The sequence below is a fragment of the Mercenaria mercenaria genome, chromosome 3, assembly GCF_021730395.1.
Source record: "Mercenaria mercenaria strain notata chromosome 3, MADL_Memer_1, whole genome shotgun sequence".
NCBI classification, from domain to species: Eukaryota; Metazoa; Mollusca; class Bivalvia; order Venerida; family Veneridae; genus Mercenaria; species Mercenaria mercenaria.
Window position 1 is genome coordinate 96672290 of NC_069363.1, and position 24883 is coordinate 96697172.

At 33.5% G+C, this 24883-nt stretch overlaps 1 protein-coding gene across 2 annotated transcripts; it reads left to right on the forward strand.

Moving 5' to 3' along the window:
• The first annotated feature begins 1491 nt into the window (after positions 1 to 1491).
• LOC123523963 (uncharacterized) lies at positions 1492 to 23384 on the forward strand. 2 transcript variants are annotated; one of them, XM_053539373.1, is made up of 6 exons: positions 1492 to 1646; positions 12196 to 12412; positions 12715 to 12863; positions 15978 to 16134; positions 17090 to 17264; positions 23239 to 23384. In XM_053539373.1, exons 1-6 carry the CDS (start codon positions 1622 to 1624, stop codon positions 23245 to 23247), a joined length of 732 nt encoding a protein of 243 aa, XP_053395348.1. In that variant the 5' UTR covers positions 1492 to 1621; the 3' UTR covers positions 23248 to 23384. The 2 variants fall into 2 exon arrangements, with proteins under 2 accessions (XP_053395348.1, XP_053395349.1); XM_053539374.1 differs by having other exon boundaries at positions 1578 to 1646; positions 12115 to 12412.
• Positions 23385 to 24883: the final 1499 nt, after the last annotated feature.

The following is a 24883-nucleotide window of genomic DNA, read 5'->3' on the forward strand; positions in this document are numbered from 1 at the left end:
TTATTGATAACATATTTTGTCAAATGTTTAGCCTAAATCCTATCTAGTGTATAAGGATAATAAACAGATATAACATTTTAGTTGTGTGCATGATCATTAGAGGTGATTTTGATAATGTATGTCAGATAAAACTATCTCACTTTATTAAGCTGCAGCACAAGGACATTTTGGTATCTTTCGATGACAAATTTAATATCTACCTTGGCCACAATTTGCAACAGGTTCACTCAATTATGTATAATTGAATATTTTAGTCAGGGTAACAAATGACTCCTCTTTTGTTATACATAGTCATTTGCTACGATGTCCGTGAAGTCATCAAAATTCGGATATTTGCGGATATTTATGGATGAAGTTTTTACAAATATGAAACTATACAAAATGTGACTTTGAGTTTATCAATTTAAGTCTGTCACGCATTGAGAGAAAAACGGGGCGATCATAGTTTGTTCACCACAAAAATTAGTTTCTTTACAGGAATATGTGTTTTATTAATTTTAGTAGCACTTCTATATTTAAAGCTGGGAGATCTCTCAGCAAAATACATGATTCACATAATATACCTTACTGCGTCAGTCAGTAGAAAAACTAGATTTTGACATAAAACTAAAACTGAGTTCGTTTTTAATTTCAAAACGTATTCATCACATACATACTAACTAGCACATTGGCTTAAATATCAATTTTGCCTTCTTAACAAAGTCAAGATATTATAATGTCTAAGTCACAAAACCGCTGTTTATTCAATTTCATAAGCATTTTACATTTTGTTTCCTTTTCTATGTACTATGGTGACGGCGAAAAAAGAATATCCTATTTCGTTTGATTGATGTTGTAAATGCAATTAATATCTATCAGTTTCGCTTGATTTATGTAGTTATCTGAGAGATAAATTTTCCTTTAAATTCACGTGCATAAAAAGTCCATCCATTTTGTCATGAAATGTTATTTAATTAAAGAAATATTTGATAAAAAAATTAATCATCTTTCGCATAGCTTTTCTTGTTCTGTTTCAGATCAGATTATGTCTATATGTCATGCCCACTGCACGAAATGAATGCTATTATTTTATTACCTTTATTTTAATATTTTGCACACTGTTTATCTACAGTCTCTGGAATGTAATGCAATTCACTTTTTAAGATACATTATGTACTACGATCCTCCAATTTATGAAGATTGTACCATTAATTTGTTGAAAAATGTTTGTTTGAGTTGATAAACGGGAGACAACTCTAAAAAATACCTTTGTACGTGATAAAAAGAACGGCGAAGTTGCTGCTTTGAGTGTCATAACTTTGTTTTGATAATATGAGGAAATTGTTATCATTTATCTTGTTCGTTGCCTGTTGATATTTTACAACGAGTTTGACATTTCTTTAAAATGAAAATTTTGATAATTATAACAGTAATGACAATAATCATAATTTAGATGCACATTCCAGCAGTAAACGATGATTTGTTGGGCATAAAATTGACTAATATTCCAAAATTGAATATTTTTTTTTAAATCCGACTGACATTTGAAAGGAAGTATAAGCAGCATAAATAGGATGCTATCTATGTTTCGTTGGGTATATATCTACGGCTTAAAACTAAGCATTGATGTAGTTTAAAACGTATGATTATATCTACAATGTTTGCAGGTAAGTTAATCTTGCATTTTATATATTTGTACATTTTTACCTCTATGTACTAACTTAAAAGAATTTGTCAAAATCGCTGACTATGAAAACTGTATTTTTCCCGAAAATTTCGAAAGACAATTTCAAGTTTGTAGTTTTATTTCAATAAATGAAAGACATATTAGCGTGTAAAAACATTACTTCTGATTTGCGACGACCTATGTGTTTAACATTTCTATTGAAACAGCAAGGCTGAGACCCTACGTGAAGCGACTAAATTCTCTTGTACATACGTGGACGAATGCAAATCATGTTTTGTGGCACGAAATTTGAATGATTGATTGCTGTTTAAACAGCCTCCGTTAATTGGTGATTTTGTTGCAAAAACATAAAACATTGTATTAAATATTTTTGTATTCAGCTTTGGGAAACATAATTTGGAATATTTCAAATCTGAAGATTTATCAAAAGAAGGTTCGTAATTAGTAAGTGAGAAATTTTAAAAGTTCAGAAAATCAGTATTTTATAGATTTTATGCAATTTTGCTAAATGTTAAACAAAATTAGAGTCTTCTTTTTTCTTCTTTCAAAATTATGTTGATGATGTGTCGATGTTTTTACATATATTCCAGGAGATATGTTTGTGTTAGATTTAAGGAATTATTTTGAAATTATTTGTGAAATAATTGCTTTAAAAACGATGTGCAGTTACTTATTTCGTTTGCTCAGAAGTTTTTAAAATGCCCTCTATTATGTATACAACATAATTTAATTAATATGAAAACACTTATCTTGGATGTTTGTTTTTGTCAAAATCATTCACTAGATACTATACAAAGCTATCTTTTGAAATGTACAAAAATGTTGAGAGATTATTTAGCTAAATCGTAGCTAAATTGCTAAAAAGCTTTAAAGGTTATGCGAACTTCACAAAGTCTGCTTTAGACCTTCTTAAATTAAATCTTAAGATTTAGTTTTTTTTCTAAATATTCTGACACACCATCAACCATCCTAACAAAATGCCTAAGTAATTCCATTAGAGTATGAACTACACTGTGTGTTAAATATATGTGGAGGCCAAAAGCTTATAATCCAAGTCATTTAAAGTATTTGTTCAGTATTATACAATACGTATTATTCCATTAACAGTGTAAATAAGTTTCTTTCGGCAAAACATATCGACACTGAGATGAAATATTTATCACTGTATCGGAAGTAACCACTGAAAGCAGCTCGCGCTCTTAATAGACTATAGAACGGTCGCATGCACGACAGCATTGTTTCTAATATAACGTATAAACATTCCTATGTTTTGTGTATTTTAGATTCTGTTTTAAAGATACATACATTATTTCAAAACATTGCAGATCAGTTTATTTTAAAATCTTTTATTTCAAAACTGTTACATCTAAAACAAAATAGATTTATTTCAGATATGTAAATTTTAGCTGCTATTACTGAAACATTCAGATTTAAATAATGTGTTTAACTTTACCGTACATGACTTTAATGAGTTTTCGGACCATGCGTGCATTTCATTTGAATTATTGTTACGTATCTCAAGACATAATACAGATAACTCTTGATTCCCCTTCAAGTAAAATTGTATGGGACAGTGATAAGGTACCTTTGTACCGAATAAATAATCATAATATATTAAGTCAGCTGACCAATAATGCGCGGCATGAGTAGTACAATATTTTATACAATTTATTTTCACAAATTCACATGCCATTTTCGGAACATCCCAGCGTAGTAATAGAAATAATAATCGTAAACAAACCAGTACATCGTGGTTTGATGAGACCTGCTTTAATGCAAAACGATCGTTTAAAATGCAACGAAACCGGTATAATAGGGATAAAAAATGATGAAAACCGTTCAAATTTTGTAAGAGCACGCACACATTTAAATAACATAAAACAGAAATCCAGACATGCTTACCGGGTAAAAGAAGGATTAAGAATAAACAATTTAGCATCCTCACAACCCCGGCATTTTAACAAAATTTTAAAAAGACATACAAAAAAAATGCAGATTCATTGACAATTGAAGAACTATTTACCCATTTTTAGGATATGTTCGGCGGTATATCCTCGAATGATAATGACCAAGATATTGGGGATAAATGAGGCAATCAGGCAATCAACAAATTTATCCGCCCTGTATGGGGAACTGGGTAGAGTACCGCTACATTTATTCCGTAAAATAATTCTTATTATTTTATTAATAAATAATAATGTTTATTTTGGCGCATCAAGTTTGGTGTGTATCCAAGGTTACCAATCTTAGTTTGGTATTTGGATACACTCGGCGTTTTCCGTTCCAGTAATCATTAGTGTGTGACCACTGGTCATTCGATTGTCGGCACGTGTACAACCAACAGAAAATGTAATGGTTTCAAAATATATCTGCCAACATCGTAATTTTGCTTCAAGTATAATGTTCAGCTTGGTCTGGCATTTGTACAAAACGCTTTAGATTATCGTGAAACTGGATATTGGAGGCGGAAACGAGGATTTCAAAGGTAATTTCAACCTCGCAAATTTGGTTTGTTCTTACTCGTAAAATCACAATTGAGGTTCTGAAAATGGCATGGCACCAAGAAATAACATCGTTAAGATTATCGAAGCTGTATAAACATACATTGATGTAAAGTTCAGTGTGACTGTTCGTAAACTTTGAATTGATGATGAACGTCGTTTCGTATTTTTCAGGGACTTATTTCTCGGGGTCGTAATCATTATACATTGTGACAACATTCATTCAGTAGGGTTATTCTACATGCAACAATTTAGACAAAATGCATACTCTTAATGTAAATGTCCGTGCCAGAAAGTGTGCTAAGTTGTCGTATCAAGTGAGTTTGTCCGATTATGTCTATCCGAAAACGTGCATGTCAGATAAACATGCGAAGTCTCGTTGTAAATGCCTGTTGGAAAAATGTAGATTATTGTTCTTAGGAGTGATAGGCATGGGTTATATCATTAGATAAGTTTATTTTATGTTTTTCGGTGGTTTATCGAAATATAACGGTGAATTATATCTGATAACTCACTGGCACTCAGTGAAAATTATCAAATCTGTACCGGATTAACGTCAAAAGTTTACCGAGCGTACTGAAAGCCGGAACAATATGACGATGAGTCGTTAATGACGTCATCTTTGCGATGCTTCCTGATAAAATTCCGCAAATTTCGACTTTATGAATAAACACACAAAGTAGAGTTTTAGACATAAATAAACAGAAAAATTGTTGGTATCGATGTAATATCACGTAATTTCACTCGTGAACACCAAGTTGTTATTTCACTCGTGGCTACGCACTCGTGAATATCACTTTTGGTGCCCACTCGTGAATTATAACGGATATTACACCGAAACCAACAATTATCCTCTATATATTATTATCTATCTAAAGTAAATGTAGTATCGATTAAAAGTTGTTTTGGCTCAACAATTGTTGTTTACGGCAGTGTATTACAAAAACCACAGCCACAGGAAAGATAACTCGCACACGCTTGTTATATACAAGCCAAAATATACCCTAAATATTTTAACATGGTTTAAATTTAATACACTAACTTAACTGTAATTGCCACGCAAGTATGGATTCAAATTTCATTTAAGTAATTGTTAGTGGTATACTCTTTCTAGAGGCAGAAAGAATGTTAATATGGATAAACAGTATATTAAAGTAACAAACAGTTGTGATTGTTGATATAACATGTCGCCCATCACAGTTCTCTGCCTAAGGTCAGAAGGTACAACAAATGTCAACATTGAAGTTTCTAATTTACTGTATGGCATTTTAATTTATTAGACATCCTGCATATCCTAGGCCTTTAGTAAAATCCATGTGATAGAGAATATAACAGCTTATACTAATATAATTTCACATGAGCCACGTCATGCAAAAAGGGACATTATAGTATTTTGATGACACTTCTACATTATTGCATACTTGATAAGTACATGCATTTCTTTACATAAAATAGGAATTTCAGATTTCAACTTAAATCATATAGGGGAGATCGAGATTGTAATGTAGCACAAGTCATCAATAGATCGCAATATCTTAAGGAATATAGAATGCGATGATGCTTTGATCGTTATTTGTTCCGTGACATAAACATGGAGGAGCAAGCATTTTGAAGGAGTGTTCAATTAAAAGTTTTTGAAAAGATTAGAGAAGATATAAAAAAACAAGGTTGAACGAAGTACTTGTCTGAAATGAGGCATCTTAATATTGCATGAATTCGCTCAAATTTAAGAAGGCGCACCACCATGTTGAAACGTCCAAGTGACGTCATTTATATAAAACAACATCAATTATATTAGGGACCTTTTTAGCGTGACACAGCTCATATAATTTAATTTTGTATGTGCTAATTTAATGTTGTAGATAAATTTTATTTGAAGTCAGGAATTGTACACTTAAATCATTGTAATCGGTCTTTAGGAAGTAGGGATGGTAATTGCATACACGCAGTAATTATGTCTGCGGTTTAAAGCCAATTCCTTTTAATTAATAGATATTTAGCATGATACTTGTTTCTTATGTTTCTTTGGTAGATATTTAAGAGCTACAGTGCATATAATATTATGACTGCCAAGTTGGATGGCATGTTGTAATGAAGTAGCTGCCCAGGTCAATTTTCATATTTATAAATAAAAGCAGGAAGAAGCTGAAATGTTTTGCACAGTGAAGTTTGAAAAGACTTTCCAAATTGTTTGTCATGTTACAAATTAGCTTAATATACATGTAGCTGCAATTCATGTAAACGGGATAATAAAGTATTAACAAATTTGCTTACTTAGGAAACAAACTCTTCATGACCGCACATAAAAACACTGGAAATGGGTTGCACTTGATTAGACGGAAAAGTGGGATAACATTAATTATGGTTGCATATATTCCAGCTGAAATATTTAAAAAAAAGTTTTCATTCAGAAAGGTATGTTAAATTGGCAAACTATGTTTGGCTTTAAAACAGTTGCATTATAGTAATAAACCCTATATGGGAATAAGTCGGCTGCAGCTTAAATAATGATATATAATTTTTGAAAAAAGGTAAGCTTTAAGGGAGATGGAGGAAACCAGAAAATTTATTAATCTAATGTTGCAAACATATAAAATCTCAATATGTGTACCAATTTAAATATTCGAAATATGATTAAAATCATATTCTTGACAAGGGTAAATAGTCCAAAAACAGATTAGACCAGTAGTTCGGGAAACCAATTTTAGCATTTAATATACATATTTTGGTCGGCAATAATCATTCTAGTCTACAAATAATAATATTTGTTAGCAACTAAACAAGAGTAAGGCTCGAAATGCTAATGTTTTAAGTGTGGCAATCATGTGAGTTTTCATGACAAGTTCTGTAAATGTTTTCGATATTTTCAATTTGTCTTCTACGCTATGAGTCCGTAAATGTTTATAATAATAATAATAATAAAAAAAACAACATTAAAAAACAACAGACCTTCCATAGTTTCAGTTGTGTTAGAAAAATAAATAAATGAATTAGGGCAACGATTGTAATATAGCATAGTAATGACAGGTCAGATCTTGAAGCCTGCATTATGGTTTTACTATTTAAACACAAACTGTTTCACCATCAATGGTAAATATATAAAATGGATTTGACTAAAGAGCATTAATTAACAGGAATTATTGAATCATTGCCTTCCTTAAATTTTAACTGTTTGCATGAAAAAGGACCAGTAACAGAAAATTACAACAGAAATGGAGCGCAAGAAATATTCAAGGCCTAATTTGTGCGGTAGACAATTTATATTTTCAATCAGTACATCCATATATATGTATCATTGTAAAAAAAGGGTATAATGAATATATATACAGTTAGTACAGGTTCAAGTAAATGGGCAACATAACTGACTTCACCCTAACGGCAGGTTCAAGTAAATGGGCAAAATAACTGACTTTACCCTAACGGTAAAAAATCTGATAATCTGATAATGTGCGATAAAAGATGTAATAGTCATCGTCGTATGAAATACCCTGTATATTAGAATGTCTTGAAGATAAGTCGTCAAGGACTACAGGTTTCTAAGACAACTTAAATTAGGCTTGTAGTAGAGGTCATTAGAATTTTGGGGGAATAAATTTTTCAAATTTACTGTGGCGGAAATTCTATGACTGGGCGAGCAGGCAGGCGCATGTTCTTGTGGGATAAGTCAGAGTTAATGATACAATCTTTTGATGGTTGTATGTTGTTGTTATAGTGATGTATTCCACTAGGTCGGTTGACAGTATATCGAACCATTGGTTGCTTGTCTGTTGTTAAAGTGATGCTAATCGCTAGCTCTGTTAACACTTTAGTGTGTTAACCACTAGGTCGGTTAAGTATAGGTTAATATATGGGAGAGCAGTGCCTTTGAGTGATAATGGCCCTGGCAAGGTGATAATAGCCCGAGGGCTATTATCTTCTTCCAGGGCCATTATCACTCAAAGGCACCGCTCTCCCATGTATTTACCTGTTTATTACATGTTTACCTATAATATAGTAAGAAATGTTTTTTGTGTCATTTTTATGGGCACTTGCATCTTCTGGCACAATAAATTTCAGCTTTTCAGTTTCTATATTGTTTGTATAAGAGTCTATTTACTGTATAAAATCAAATACCTGGATAGTTGTACTTTCTTGCTTATTGCATAATTTAGGGATAAAAATACGTTATTTCACGAAGAATACACGATGTTACGCTCAAGATGATAAAATGAAACGGAAATATTCGCTGTTTTACCTTCATGAAACGCCATGACGTCATTTCTGTTTACGGACGTTTATTTCCCGCGCTAACGCCAGGGCCATTATCGATAATGGCCCCGGGGCTTATTATGATAATATGATAATGCATGACACAATGCGATAATGGGAGAATTTTCAGCACAAATGTGTTACTATTTATAGGTACACATGTAATAAAGTGTGTTAACCGCTAGGGCGGTTTAAAGTGTGTTAACAGCTAGGTCGGTCAAAGTGTGTTAACCGCTAAGTTGGTTAAAGTGTGTTAACCGCTATGTCGATTTAAAATCTGTTAACAGCTAGGTCAGTTCTCAGTGTGTTACCGCTATGTTGGTTAGCGGATAGGTCCGTTTACAGTGTGAACTAGGTTTTGCCCATTACTACGTAGCGTAATTCCTAGTTTCACAAGCCCGCAGTCCGCAGTTGCTATTTAAGTCAATTTATTGGTGAAAACATGCGCTTGCTTGCTAGTCAGTCAGTGGGCCTGATATCACGCGGCCTTTTCTGCCACTAATTTATACTACTGATAATTTGATATACAATATTGTTTGATATCTTTGGCATAACTTGTTTGTATAGAAGTGTTGACCTGGAATAAAGTGCTATTGCTGTATGCTGTTGTTAGTTATTGCCTTGAGAAGTCCAAAAATAAATATCCTGAAACATTGGAGAAAATTGTTGACAGAAGATAAATCTTCGCTCACGTTTGAAGTTTACACTCTTTTGAGAAATGATGCCGAAAATAATTTTACATACGGGGGAAAATTGGCCATTCCATGTTAAAATTATGCTGGAAGAGCATATGGAGGGATCATTTGATGGATACAAATACTTTGATGCTGATCAAACAAAGAATATTTGATAATAATTATCAGTCGTGGTATTCTGACATAAATAATTCCCCGCATTTACAATCATACTGTCTTTTCAAGCATACATTTGAGCGCAAGAAATATCTCGAAAGCATCAATGTAACCGGAAATATCTATTAGCTCTATCTAAATTTCGGGTATCTGCCCATCAGTTATTTATCGGAACAGGAAGATACAACAATATACCTCGGAAACAACGGCTCTGCAAATCTTATACTATGAATAAAATCGAATTGGAATTTCATTTTCTACTTGTTTGCCCCTAATATAGAGACTTAAGGAAAAGGTTCTATTAGCCATATTTTCGTCAATTGGCCGAATCTAATAAGTTTGTGCTACTCATGAATTCTTCTTCCAAGTAGTAATAAAAAACTTGTCATAATTTATCTATTTCGCATATAGAGTCAGGGTTACTGTATTAGAATAAGCTACAGAATATACTTTCTATATGCTTGTTAACTTGCCAAATGCGCTGCCCCCAACAATGTTCGTACTCGCGTCAACCCTTGTTTACTCTCCTTTTAGAACTCTGCGTCGTTTCAGTTTTTATAGATAACCGTGAATATTTAAGAATCGCGTGTATTTTGTACGATTGTTTGTTTTTAGGTATCATATTATGATTTTGGTGAGTATCAGTCGCTATGTTTTTATCTTATTTCTGGAAAATTTATATAAACAGCTTGAAAGTTCGACATTACGTAAGTACTCATCCGAAGCCCGCCTGCTTAGCTCAATAGGGAGAGCGTTGGTCTATGGATCGCGGGATCGCGAGTTCGATCCCCGGGCGGGGCGTATGTTCTCCGTGACGATTTGATAAAAGACATTGAATCCGAAATCATTCATCCTCCACTTCTGATGAATCATGTGGGGAAGTTGGCAGTTACTTGCGGAGCACAGGTTTGTACTGGTACAGAATCCAGGAACACTGGTTAGGTTAACTGCCCGCCGTTACATGACTGAAATACTGTTACAAAACGGCGTTAAACCCAATACAAACAAACAAAGTACTCATCCGTACTCCTAATGTGTCCGTACTCAAAATAACTCGAATGTAAAGTTATTATTCTTGAAACTAGGCTCTTGTTTACAAAATGTTGAAGTTATATGAATATTTTTTGGTAATTTCATGTTTGTATTAACGGGAGATAAAAAGATCATGTAAAAATCATCAGTATGTGCTTTTAGTAATGTTGTTGATTTTTAGGCCCCGATTATGGATATCTAAAATATGTTTATCGTTTCCAAGAACAACAGAATCGTCAAGTCATCACATATGAAAACAATACATTTAGTCGTCAGGTAGTGATTTTTTATGCAAGAATAGCAACAATACACGTTTGTTTTGTGTGTTAACATAAAAAATACGTGTATTATCCCTACATTGGCATTGGTACTAGTATATTGGTATTAGAATTCACTGTTTCAAACAATGAAAGCTAAATTTCTTTAAAGATGATGAGATTTATCCCCCATCTCTCTGTTTGAATACATAATTTCAAAACATCGAATACAAATTTGTGTTGTAATTTTTATTTCACGTTTCAAAATGTCGAAAATCAATTTATTTGCAAATTGTAACTTTTATTTCGCTTTTATAAATTCACAGTTCCAAAATATTTTGATGACATTTCTCAAGCTGAATACACCTCTTAATAATATAAATGCTGAAATTATTTCAGCTGCGTGCACAGGTCTTTGATGCCCTTGTAAGCACGTGTTTCTTAATAAAAGTACACTACTAGCTTATATCAAAAATGAATTATGTCGTGTTACTGGTACTGTTTAAGTTCTCAGCATGAACATTTCGGCCTGGGTGGTTCCAATACTCCCGCTTTCATAGCTTTGGGTATCCCCTTGGATATGGTGCCTGCTTTTTAATTTAGTCTTTTGGCAGTTCCTGTGATATGCAGGCTCCATAACCTCAGATCCCCTTTCTAAATTCCTGTTTGTTTAGTTCTGCTCATTGTTTTCTCTTTTAGGGCAAACCCATTATTTTAACTGGGGACCATACCATGGAATTACACGCTAGTGTACCATTGAAGGGTTCCATGTGCACCGCCGTATGAACATATCTGCGGATGTCTCTAAATTGTTTTTTTTGTACTTTTAGCATGTGTAAATGTTGAGTTCTGCTCAACCCGGGGCTAGAGGGCGTGGACGGTAGCATGCATTTTAACTACCGTCCATGAACAGGCTCAATCAAACCGAGCCTGTAACATTTTCGTTTTTGTTGTGTTGAGCGACCTGTGGAGTTTCCACTTTTTCTATTTTATTTTGGCTGAGAGTTATTTAATTTTCTGCTTCTGTTTTTTAAGGAAAACTTGTTTCATGATATAGAAGACAACATTTTTTTGTGTGTGTTTTAAATTTCGGAACACTCCTCCATTTTTCATCACTGTCTTATATTTCCAAAGAAGCATTTGTATTTGTCTTGTATATTGGCTGATTTTCACACACTTCTTTCTGTCGTTCAGACACTTGCAAAAGAAACTTAGTTTCTTGTCGTCGATTTTTTCTTTTCTGTCGACAAAACGATAAAAAATAGAAAGAACGACAATTTGTCGTGTTTAAGTTCCCAGGCACGAAAGAACGAAAAGTTTTTCTAACAACAGACTGAAAATATGCAGCATTAAAAAGCATGCTAGTCATAGCTTGTCGTTTCTAGGGGAAACACCTTTGAGCGTAGACGTAAAGTTGATAAGAGGTGGATGTTGTCCTTTTGCTTTATCACAGGTGTCAGTCCGACAGAAACGAAGCAAACTTAAATAAACCACCAGAGTCTTATGTGCTCCTCATTTTCATTACACTGTTTTTAATATCGAAGTTGAATTTGTTTCAGCCTTTTATTCCAAGCGTTTGTGTCACAGTTGACTTTACCTGGTCATTAAATTGTCACTAATCATGCTGGGCAAATTTTCAGTGCCTGTCTATGCTTTAGCAGTACTTGCTGTAATGTTTGCACGTTTTGACGAAGACTTCGGGTGCGAAACATACGGGGGTGCACGCTGGAAATTTAGGGAGTGCTTATATGAGCGGGACGTACAGGATTTTAAACGTATGTTTAAGAATTTTCTGCGCACGAGTGATGGTGTCATTGATGGCGATGAAGTTTACTCTGAACTAACGGAGATTTGCAGGTAATAATTAATAGGCAATTCCGAACACAAATGTTTTTAAGAATGCACTACTACAAGCTGAAATTCAATGTCGTTGTTCGCCTTTAAAACGTCATTTTTGTTAAATGACGTAAAATGCATACATACTGTTTAACGCTTCATGTTTTCGTACAATTTTTTCATGATGTAACAAGTAACTTAACACATAATTCTTACACACATAAATGTAAACGTCTGTGTAGTATTCCACTTTGTTTCACTGATTTTGATCAACATTTCGTTGAACTAACTTGCGATTTGACAGCACGAAATACTAATTGCAGTAATCGAGAGATAAAAGAAGGAATCACTCACTGTGTTGAAAGGATCGTCACAGATTGTCCGGCACTAGAAGAGATAATAAACAGTACAATCGAAAACAAGATATCATTCTTCTGTGAGAACAACCGTCCCTCAAGTATGCTCAGTGCAGGTTCGTTACATGCGGTCTCAAAACGCATCATTCTTATTCAATTAAAGCATTCTCGTGTGCTAAATTTCTCATACAGCACGATTGCAGACCCAAGTTGAACCGTTATATATCAGGAGACAAATCAAAAGATTTTTTTTATTATTTTCATTCTTTCATATTATATAATGATTAAAATAAATGAGATAAAAATCGATCTAGTAGTAATGAACCCTACACTACCACTTAAATAAAATGTTTTATGTATGACCATATCAGAGGAAATGGAAACATTTCCATTAACGAATGAAAGAAGTTTGATTACTATCTAATATGGTGGTATATTTCTGCCACGAGATAGCTAGGTAGCAATCGCGATCCTTCATAAAATTATCTTGATAAAGCAAACTTTTCTGAAAAAATTATCTCAATAGTGGGAGGTTTCCTGGGAATATTATTGCTATAACTTACATTATTGTCTCGATACTTTTTGTGTAAGTACCCACAACAGTCATTTATTTCGATACTATCAGAAATTATCTCGATATTTCGAACTTTTCTGAAAAGTTTGTCGTAATAGCCTTATGTTATTTGGAAATAAAAGGAATATCGAGAAAAAGTTTATTGAGATAATGTTTTCGAAAAACTCACTATTTTGTTGGAAAGTTTGAAATAGTATCGTGATAGTTACCGAGTCCAAGCTTTAACGCGAAATTTTGCGCTATTACATTTTCAGGAAAGGAATAAAAAAATCTTTAAAATATCATTTTTTGCTGAAAGTATTCAGAAAAAGTGCACACATTTCCTGGAAACTTTACAGATGATCGTGATAGCTACCTAGCTAACTCGTGGCAGAAATATGCCACCATAATCTAAGGATCTCTGCTGCTAACTGCTCAGTTGAGGTTGCAATGATCAAATCACTTATTTCTCTCCGCTGAAGTTTCAAAACCTCTTTTAATGTGTAGAATTCTTTACAAGAGGAAGCCATCCAGCTTGCATACAGGAAGTCGTAGATTTTCCATGCACGGGGACCCTCGCATATAAAATGAAAAAATGGAATAACGCACAGCACAGAAAGTGAAACTGATTAATTTGCTTTAACGTTTATTTCTTTACAATGACATATTGAATGACGTTGTACATATAATAATAATAATAATAATAATAATAATAATGATAATAATAATTTTACTATATATTAAAACAAACAGTCATGAACTCACCCTGCTCCCTGAGTCCATTATAACCTATTGTCGAAGGCCAGTGCCTAAAGGCTATATGGTACGACAGGCTGCATAATGCATATAGACGTTTTAACCCCGTGGTTAATGGTGCCTTCACTTATTATTATAAAAAGAAATACTATATACTACCCTGCCCATAGAGCCTGTACCAACAAGTATATTTAATTTAAAAAACCTTGATAATATAAAAAAGGTCACCGTGTGGCCTAAATTTGTTAAGGTGTGATTTAATATCCTAACTAAAACAAAAATTCATTGAAATATGTTTTAGATAAAGTTCACCAATCAGAATTGTCCAAAAGAAACCAGGCATAGATATGTTATGTTCAGGACCAAATTTTGAAGTCATTCTAGCCCAGTAATATCATTCTACTGTCAGATTTTGCTGCTCTGAAAATAATTCACATTCTGCATTGTAGCAAAATTACCCGAACATGCGAACCTACTTAAAATAAGAAACAAAAAGAACTTTTATAAAATTTTCAGATATATGACGATGAAAACCAGTTCCGAATCTTTCTCAAATACTCATTATACTTACATGTTTTATCTATTTACTTGATGATCGAAATTTTTCTAATATGCTTGCTGTTTTTTTTATTTGTTTTTTATTTATGGAAAAAGATATCTCTCTTACTTTGGTAATTTCATTTTGGTAATTTCAAGTTTATACACTTGCCAGTTATCAGAAAGTTTACTTATTTCTGTGAATCAAAGTTTTTTTCTTGACACGGGTGATGTATTGTCGTTTTTATGTATTATAATCCGGTCCTCTATCTATCTGCCGGTATACATGTCTGTCACTAAGTTGTGCCCTCCTCAGATTATATGAATTTTTGGATAACATGCCGCAAATGACGACCTGCAGAACATATCTTTCGGTAATTTAATTTTAATGTCACGAATATATAATGAGATCGAAGTTAAGATATACAGTAAATTGTTTCAGTTCAATACCCATCAAAACTCTGAAAATAAAGTCAAGATTTAAAGCCCTGTTCCGCGGCTATTCAAATTCTATTGTGTGTATGCAACCCATGATTACAGTATGTAACAGGTAACGGCCACGCGCCACACTTGAGCACGCAAAACCACAGGTATTTTACATAGAATTTATATAAAATAGACTCTATTTGACAGGCGTCACTGTTCATAGTCAAGATTATCATACTTTTTTCAGTGACAATTTAAGGTTAAAAGGTAGGACTGGAGCAGGTCTTTAATTGTTAAGATAAGTACGGAAGAGCATTAGTGCGTTTTATTTATTAACTTGAAATTTCGAGATACTAACTTGAAATATCGAGATACTTTACTCGATATTTCGAGATACTAACGCGAAAGTTCGACTTAGTAACTCACAATTTCGACTTAGTAACTTGAACTTTCGACTAACTATCCCGAAAATTCGAATAAGTCATTTCGAGTTAATGAATAAAACGCAACTAGCACTAATGCTCTTCCGTAGTTAAGAGACGTACACACCACAATATTTGGTCTTGTCAGTTGCAGATGCGTTAAGATTAAATGTCAAACTTGGAGTACTTTATGTCCAAAGAATGCCTTTCTAACCTCTAAAATATCTTCAAAGTAACTTTTTTTTAAATGTTCTCTTAATAAGGTCTTGCACGTTAAGATCAAGGTCACACTTTGCCAGCAAATCTCAAGAAGAACTTAGTTCCGCATACCTTTCTTACTATTTTCTAATACTAAGCACAGGTGTTAGCAGCTGTTAATCATAATGAGTTCATTGCGGTCATCAGTTCAAGGTCAAGTTATACCTTTGTGTTATGATAATATATTACATATTGAGTCAACTCTTCATTTCAGTAGATGTACAATTTATTTCAGTACAATTCTTTAGTATCATGTTATATTTGATTTGATCTTGCAGCATTACAGCATGGCTATATGTTTAACAGTAATTGCTCCAACGAAAGGCGTATTCCAGGGCTGAAAGCAATAATGATTTGTTCATTAGAGGCTAGCTCCAATATAAGTGGCGACATCAGGAATTTTACCCTGGGCGGTGGTCTGTCAGCATATGAACAGTAAGATTTTGGGTTCACTTTGTTAAATGTCAAGGTCACAAGGGCCTGAACATGGAAAACAGTTTCCGATCAAACACTTGAGAACCACTTGACCCAGAATATTGAAACTATATAGGATGATTGGATATGCAGAGTAGATGACCCCTATTGATTTTGAGGTCACTCTATCAAAGGTCAAGGTCGCAGCGGATAGAAAATAGAAATCCATTTCCGGTTTATAACTTGAGAACCATTTGACCTAGAGCCTTCAAACTTCATAGGGAGATAGGAATAACAGAGTATGTGACCCTTTTTGTTTTGGGGGGTCACTCCGTCAAAGGTCAAGGTCACAGGGGCTGAACATAGAAAAACATTTCCAATCAATAACTACAGAACCACTTGACACAGAATATTGAACCTTAATAGGATAATTGGACATGCAGAGTACATGGCCCCTAATGGTTTTGGGGTCATTTGATCAAAGGTCAAGGTCACAGGAGCCCGAACTTGGAAAACCGTATGCAGTTCATAACTTGAGAACCACTAGGCCCGGAATGTTGAAACCTAGTGGGATGATTGGACATTCCAAGTAGGTGATCCCTATTGCAGCCAACCATCAGTGTCTATTTGACTTTCGCTTTTGTCCCCTATTGACTTCTTGCATATACGGCTATGCATTGGGGAGACATGCGCTTTTTTACAAAATCATCTTATGGATAAAATAGATACATTCAAACCATCTCCATTGAATTCAAACTATGCATTTCAGAGCTTAAATATGAACAAATTTTGCATCACTGGTCATTTACATCATTTTCTGTGACAGTCATTAATTCTTTGTGCTATAGAATTTCACTTTCAGAAATCTCTGTACCTCGAATGCTTGTTACTAATAATAAGGATGAGCGCATTGAGAGTGATGTAATTGCTTTATAAAACAAGGCAAGGAGCTCCACTCATGATATAATATTTTCAGATTTGGACACCAATGGTTTCTGTGCACTCTGGCAAAAATCCGAGATGAATTTCCAAATGAATTAGAATGCGGATCCACAGTGCGGGATGTGTTCCAAACTGTTTCGATATTTTTCATATCGGGCAATGACTACCTTGCACCGACGTTAAGAGCAAGTGACCTGGCTGTGTTTGAGGTATGTAACGAAGCTTTTTCTCAACGGGCTTGCTATATTTAAAGAAAAACATACTTTCTGAATTAAATGGACGCCCCGAATCCAATTTAATCGCCGTAAAAACGGCAACGTCACAACTATTCAGGGCAAGGCTAAAACGTGATTTTTCGACGTCATTTGTGTAAAGTGTACATTTGATCTTTTTAATAATTGTGCATCGGGTTAAGATCTGTTTTTGCTATTATTTAAACATGTTATCAAGAATTCAACTTGTTTTTGAAAGTCTCGCTCATTACACCTTCTTTACCTTAATGTAGAGTTTAACGGAAATGGTAAACTGTAAAACAAACGCACAAGAGACACTCCTATGTGCAAATATGCAACAGGCTGTAAAGATTGTAATTTCATTCAGTAACTGAGAGCAGTTTTCTTTCTTGGATTGCTTACAAAATGTTTTTCAGTCTTGAAAGTATGAAGGTACGAGGAAACAAAAAGACTCTATCCGCATAAACTGTTTATAAAAGTGTTGTAGGAATAAAAAGAAATAACGTCGTTGTTATTCCCGATCTAAAAGAACAGTTTAAATTTGTTTGACACTTAACTACTTTCTCATACAAATATTAGTATGAACAACTCTGTTTTCATATGCATAATCAGGTATTCACGAGGTTTCTAAAACACTACTTTTTTTGTACTTTGAAATGTTAATATATTATTAATGAGACTTTGAATTAAAGGTATCCTAAATTTTCAAAATGTATCTGTAGTAACTATTATAACACGATCCGCAGCAATTGCTATAAACAGCAGCCTATACATGAATTTTCGCCATTTCACCGTAAGATTGTGTGTGACAGGAAAGGCCGTACCGGCGACAGTAACCATCAGAACAAATCAACACCCTTTACAATATTTACAAATTTATTTACAAAAGATGATTATTAACAATGAATAGATATGAAAAGAAAAAAAAACTGATTATAAGAAAGAAAAAAAAAAGAAAGTTCAGTATCTCTAGATACAAAAGTTCTTATAGTCCATTCTAATCTGACGTGACACAGGTCTTTAATGTAATTGTGAACTTTAAGTAGCACAAACAAAACATAGCTTCTAAATTCAGTCCCTTTAAACCGTGAATACGTTGATTCCGTGTTGGCTCCCTATGGTGGTAGGTGATTGCATCCCTGAGCTGACTTCAGAGGATAACAAAAATCATCGTCTTTGCGGTTTACGGCACAACCATGGGACGAAAGCTCTGCGCTGGGAATATCACATCCAGGCGAGTGAAGACAAGTGAACCTCGGGCATTGTACTTCCGGGTTATGACATCACCAGGTAAAATCGTCTGGCGGAAGAAGCTAAAATATATAACATATGGTAAGCACCATAGCAAAACAAAAAAGTCAGGGCATAAAACTGCTCCTTTGGGTACACCATACCTCCGTAGGCTCCCATAAATAATACGTGCTACTTATACAAAACATATGTGCTACTAAGTTCAAACGTCACATGATTAAAATACGTCACTTATTACTTCCATTATTACAAAGATTACTTACTTAAAAGACTAAAGTTAAAGTATGAAAAAGATATGAAAAGTATATGATGAAACATTATAGATACGGACATGATAAACTGCAGCTATTATTTACAACTACAAATTAACAAAATTCAATGTAAATCAAACGTTATATCATAGTTGGCATCCATATAATATCTAATGCCATACATTACAACGGACATTAATTAGATGTGCTATAGACTGGCACACAATTACAAATTACAATAATATATTACATACATGGTGCTAGACTTGCCATATAGATTTATACATAACAATACAATGCAGTAATGGCGTTCCATAATTAACAAAATGTTTGACATAAGTTTTTGAAACAGTGCTTTACAATTATCACGATACAAATTTCAGTATAAATCTAACATCTTATATAAATGAAACATTTTAGATTCCTCTTTCCAAATAATTTACAAAAGTCTGAAAAATTTAATAAATCATCCTGACATACCGAAACTAGCTAAAATCATATGCCGAAAAGTAAATGTTACAGAATTCTGTAGAATGAACAAAAATTTACCAAATAAAAATCGTAATGCAAAAATCATACAAAAATCTAACAAATAAATTTCTTACCTCGATCGAGCATAAATTTCTAGCAAGAAAATAATTCAGACATAGATTCGTCTATAAAGTCGTAAGGTGGTGTGCGCAAGGCATATCTAGTCCAGTCTATTTAAAGGATAATGTCCCGCCAAATACTAAATTTCATGGGATTCACGGCTAAGCCGTGGACTCCGACTATTTGTGTTTCCACGGGATTCACGATATAGCCGGGGAATCTAACTACTTTGGCGCGGATTTAAATTGACAATTTGAGGCCCATTATAGTGGTTTTGGGGATAAAAACATAAATTACTGAAGTTTATAAAATATCAACTTTCTTATTACTGAACAGAATTTAATGAAATTTACATGGAAATTTAAGTTATGAAATACAGAAAAACATGAGAGGTATTTCATGCTTGAAATCTGACATTTACCTCAATAACTAAAAATTTACAAAAAGATGATGCAATACCTGCATTTACAATACATATAAAATAAGGCCCGTATGTCAATTTGTGACATTGTGACATAAGAGATACTGTACTCTGCTTTCATTTTTTGCCGTTTATATAATCAATTTGCCAGTGCTAAAAGGTAGTTATATGAAATACATATTTTTTTCCGACTGACACAAACAATAACTATCTAATATATCTTTTTATTTATTAATAGTTAGAAGAAAATTTCGCGCTGGAAAAATGTTTTCTGTACCGATAAGTTGCCAGCTCAAATCAGTGCCATCTATCTGGCAGTGTATTTTTCAATTTTTCGTGGGCAGTTAATGCAGGCATCAAAATGCCAGCTACTATGACAGTAAATATCTTATAATCCATGTTTTTATCGTCCGGACTCCAGTGTTTACTAAGTCTATATCTAGCAATGGCATGGTGTGTATTTCACTCTGTCATCATAAGTGACGTGTTCTATTTTTAGAAACTGCATAGACTTCATAAACTTTGAAAATATGTACTTCTGAATTATTTTATTTGAAAAATAATATTTTCACAGTTGTAACTATTTTGTTATTTAACTTAAAATTACGGAATATAGGAAAATTTCGTTATGCAACGCTTTTCAATCGTGGAGAGGTGTTTATAACAGCATACGGCCCGCCGAATGACGTTTCGAGTAAAATGCCAATAATTTGAGTGGTTGAGTGGAAATGATAATTATGTTCCAATGATTTTGTCAGCTAATAAAATATGGACAATCGTTCGGATGCGAATAACTAAGCCACTCGTGCTACGCACTCGTGATTTAATCATTTCGAATCCGAACTCCTGCTCATATATATTAATTGATACTATATAGGGACATATTCATTATTTCTTAATTAAGATATTGACAAATAGTAAACGGCGGATGAGCAGTTTTGTTCAGTAGAATTATCCTATGACTTTTTGCTTTTATATATGACCTTACGATGGTTTTAGAGCAAGTATATGTATATCATTCATTTATAGAAATTGGTAAGGTAAGAGAGCCAAAAACAGATGCAAACTATGAATTAAATTTCATGACAAATTAGATCTACTGATAAATTTTATTATGAAATATGAAAATGGAATTAATTATTCATTCAATCTTGAAATCCAGAAACTTCATTTATGGCATTGTTACATGTTTCTCACTGTAGGGTATCATTGTCCTTGATAATCATTAACTTGTGAAAGTTTTCATCACTTAAACAAAATTGTTCAGATCTAAAGATTTTTCCTGCAATACTAAACAGTCGTTCTACTGGAGCTGACATTTTGAACAAATCATCATTTTAATAGTTAGAAAGCAATCTGCAATGATGCTTTCAACGATTGAGTCATTTTATTGTTTTATTTGGAACAGATTTTGTCCATAGCTTGTTTTAATCAAATTGTGATTGGAATAGTTAAACTGGCCGTAACATTCACATCTGCTTGTATTCGAATTGTTGCTTCTTCAAAGGGCTGTAAAACTGTGCACAGTTCGCTTAGAAGCTTACGTTCATATGAATTTAATTTCACTGTGTCAAGTTTTTTTCAGCTTTTCTTCAGGAATATTCAAGACTGACCTTATCATTGTCAGTTTGAGTTCCACCAAGTAACATTTGCTGTCTGTAGCCATTTTTTACCTTTGATATCGACAATGTACTCCCAGAAATTATGGATGGGCACATTTTACGCCTGGCCTTTATGGGCCCAGAACAACCCTTGGGTATATTAAAATAATCCAGCACCCACTTTGACATCTTTCAGTAAAGTCATGAAAGGACAGTTTGGTTGCAATTAAATGCTCACAAAAATCTGCATTTTGAAGGATAAATTATAATATTAATAACATTCTGATTTCAATTCAGGCATGTCATGTTTGTATTACTAAGGGTCATTGTTTAAATTGTTTGTATATTGACTGCTAAATGTCATATTTTCTCACCTGTGCATAATACATTGAATCCACAGTAGATAATGCAGGTGATCCTTAATAGTGGCCAAAGGCATGTTATAATGCCAATTGCCTAATAAACTTGTAAATAAGTTAAAACTATAATAAGATGGCAATTTAGTACATTTATCATACATTTTGTACCTCTCAATTGATTAGGGAAATGTTTTTGACTACATTGAACTTATTTGGAATATTCTCCAAATGAAGTGAATCAAACATATTAGATAGATAATCACTTACATTGTAAATTTATATATTTATACCCTGATGTCATACTATTCCTTCAGTAATCAGAGAGTAATCAAAAGTAATCACAATTACAGGCAGAAAATTCACTGTAATTGATTAAATTACATTACATGTAATCAGATTGAGGTGAATAATCAAATACATTTGAATACTTGCATTTGAGTAATCAATTACAGGTGATTACAATTACTGTATTCGATTACCCCAAGCCTGTCTACAAATTTTAAAGATATAGATATAATGGATAACAATAACATGCATATAAAGAATATCTTGCAAAAATAAACAGTAACGATCATATATTTAAGAAATAATTTATAGCAAAAGATTGCTTTTTATTAAAACTATTTATGCACGATGGGCGGTTATACGTCGGGCGTAATAATTTCACCAGGCGCAGCCCAAGTGAAATTATTTGTACGAAGTATTACAGCCCGAGTGTATAAATAGTATTAAAAGACGGTTTTGCTATAAATTATTTCGATTCTAATATGCCTTTAATCTAAAACAGTAGATAAATTATCGTAGCGCTCTTTCTTGGTCGCAACAAAAAAAGTTTGACGTCATCGCAGGTTAACGTGACGTCATTTTAGCGTAAGCCTGTTTTAATAGAGACAAGCATATTAGAATGTATTTTCATTACTTTTCCGTCTTCCTGCTGGAAAAAAATATATTTGTTTGTAATTGCATTTGTATTTCCATAACATACAAACCGACATTTCTAAAAACGTTTTATCTGCTGAAGTGTTCAAGCATTTTCATTCACTTACCTCAAATATCCTTTATACCTTCCGCAGATATTCAACATTAAATCAAAATGGGAATCAATAAGTAATAGACCGGCAACTGCGCTACAACTCCTAAAATGTCCTTCACACAATTTGTATTCAAGAATCATATATACCGTTTGCCTTTTTCTCCAAGCATTAATATTTTTCGCTATGCTAACTTGCATTTAGATGTCACACTAGGACAGTCTTTTCCATCTTAACTTGCAGACACGACCATTATTCGATCGTGTCAAAATCCAAAACCATGCTCTCAGAAGAAAATGTTGTAGAAAGGTAAATGCTGTACAATGATGAAAGAAAGAGTAACTTTCGTTTTATGCAAATACGAAATTATGACAAAATATGGTTTATTAGTTTATGTAAAACGTTAATGCTTTAGTTGTGGTTAAGCAGGCTTTTTTCCTTTCAGAATGTTTAACGTAGGCGAGTGCCATACAAGAAAAGACTAGACATATTTCAGAAATGGTACAGACATTCACCCAGTTAACATACTGTGCGATACTTGTACTTGAAATGTTTTGAAATTACGCGATACGTAATAAATGATAATATTCATTCTGTTTTATTCAGTCAGGTCCAGTAATGCACCTATCTCTGTTTGTACTGTACTTTCTCTGTTTGGATTTGTACTGTCTCATTTTGTACTTTTACTGTATATTGACATTTACAAATGATTCTATATCAGAAAGGAATTATTTATCTCATTGACAAGTAAATTGTACGCATGCTATTATTTTTTAATATCTATGGTCTTTTTTGTTTAATTTTGTTTCGTGTTCTTAAAGTCATGTTATACATTTATGTTCCTTATCTTACATTCTAATTCGTTAGTTACGCTTGTTCATACCGATCATTCTCTCGAATTAGTATATGATGAAGTGTTGTTTACAATGACATTCATATTCAGTTTAACCTTTAGCTTTCTAGTGGCAAGTGAGACTGCCTCTGCGACCAGTACAGGCCAAGAACAGCCTGCAGATCTATACAGGCTGATCTTGGTCTGCCCCGTTTGCTATTAAGTCAGTGAACACCACTTCAAATAATAAATGGCACTGCCTAAACTGAATGATGGACCAGTCCATTTTAGAAATTTAGCGAGGTAAAGATAAAAACAAAAATCATTAACATCTACGTCTGCATAAACTTATCTTTTATCCATATTATTTGTATTAAAATGCCGTCTTTCGATACAAAAAACACCCTATCCCATAATTCTAGTTGGCGAAAGACGGCATTTTAATACAAATAATATGGACCAAGCAAACGAAGCGAGAAAGCTACTAGTACCTCTTTCACGTTTTTGGTGTACGAAGCCAGGGAGTGAACCCACGACTTCCCGCACTCTGACCGGGCTCTCTACCACTAAAGGTGGTTAAAGCATGGTAGATTGTCGCTTGAAAATAGCACATAATCAGGGAGGGCTTCCTTCGTCAGTTTTTTTCCATAAAAAAGATGTCACTGTCATCAAAAGTTTATAGACAAAGATGCTCGATATATTTTGCAGGAGATTTCAGATAGATTTGGTATCAGTTCAGGGCAGTTCATTTCGGGGCAGTTATAAGTATTTTAAAGCAAACTGATATGCGCACTTTGACTACCTCATTTGTCAAGCCAGGTTGCAACGAATTAGCACTTAAAAATTGCCAATGATCTGCCACACAAAAACAATGATTTTGATGATAGGTAGATCTTTAAAATCGAAACAGATGATGAAACATGTATTTCATTTTACGAGTCTCGTGGACAAGAAAATGATAAATACTGGATGAACATGGCAACAGGTTACAAAGTGCTTTATAGTAAAGGCCTATGAAATATATTTTAGGCGTTTCTTTATGGAAGAGATATGATAGTTTAAGTTAATGTCCCTGAGCAAAGACATTCACGGGCTCATTTTACGCCAGTTGTCGTGCGACACTACAGGGAGCCCCGTTTTGGAAGACCGGGACGACAGTGCACTTAAAGATTGTCCATATTACAGCTTTATCTGCAATGTTTTAGTTAATTGTAACAATATGAACATTATTGGTTGGCGGTTAATCAAAACAAAACAA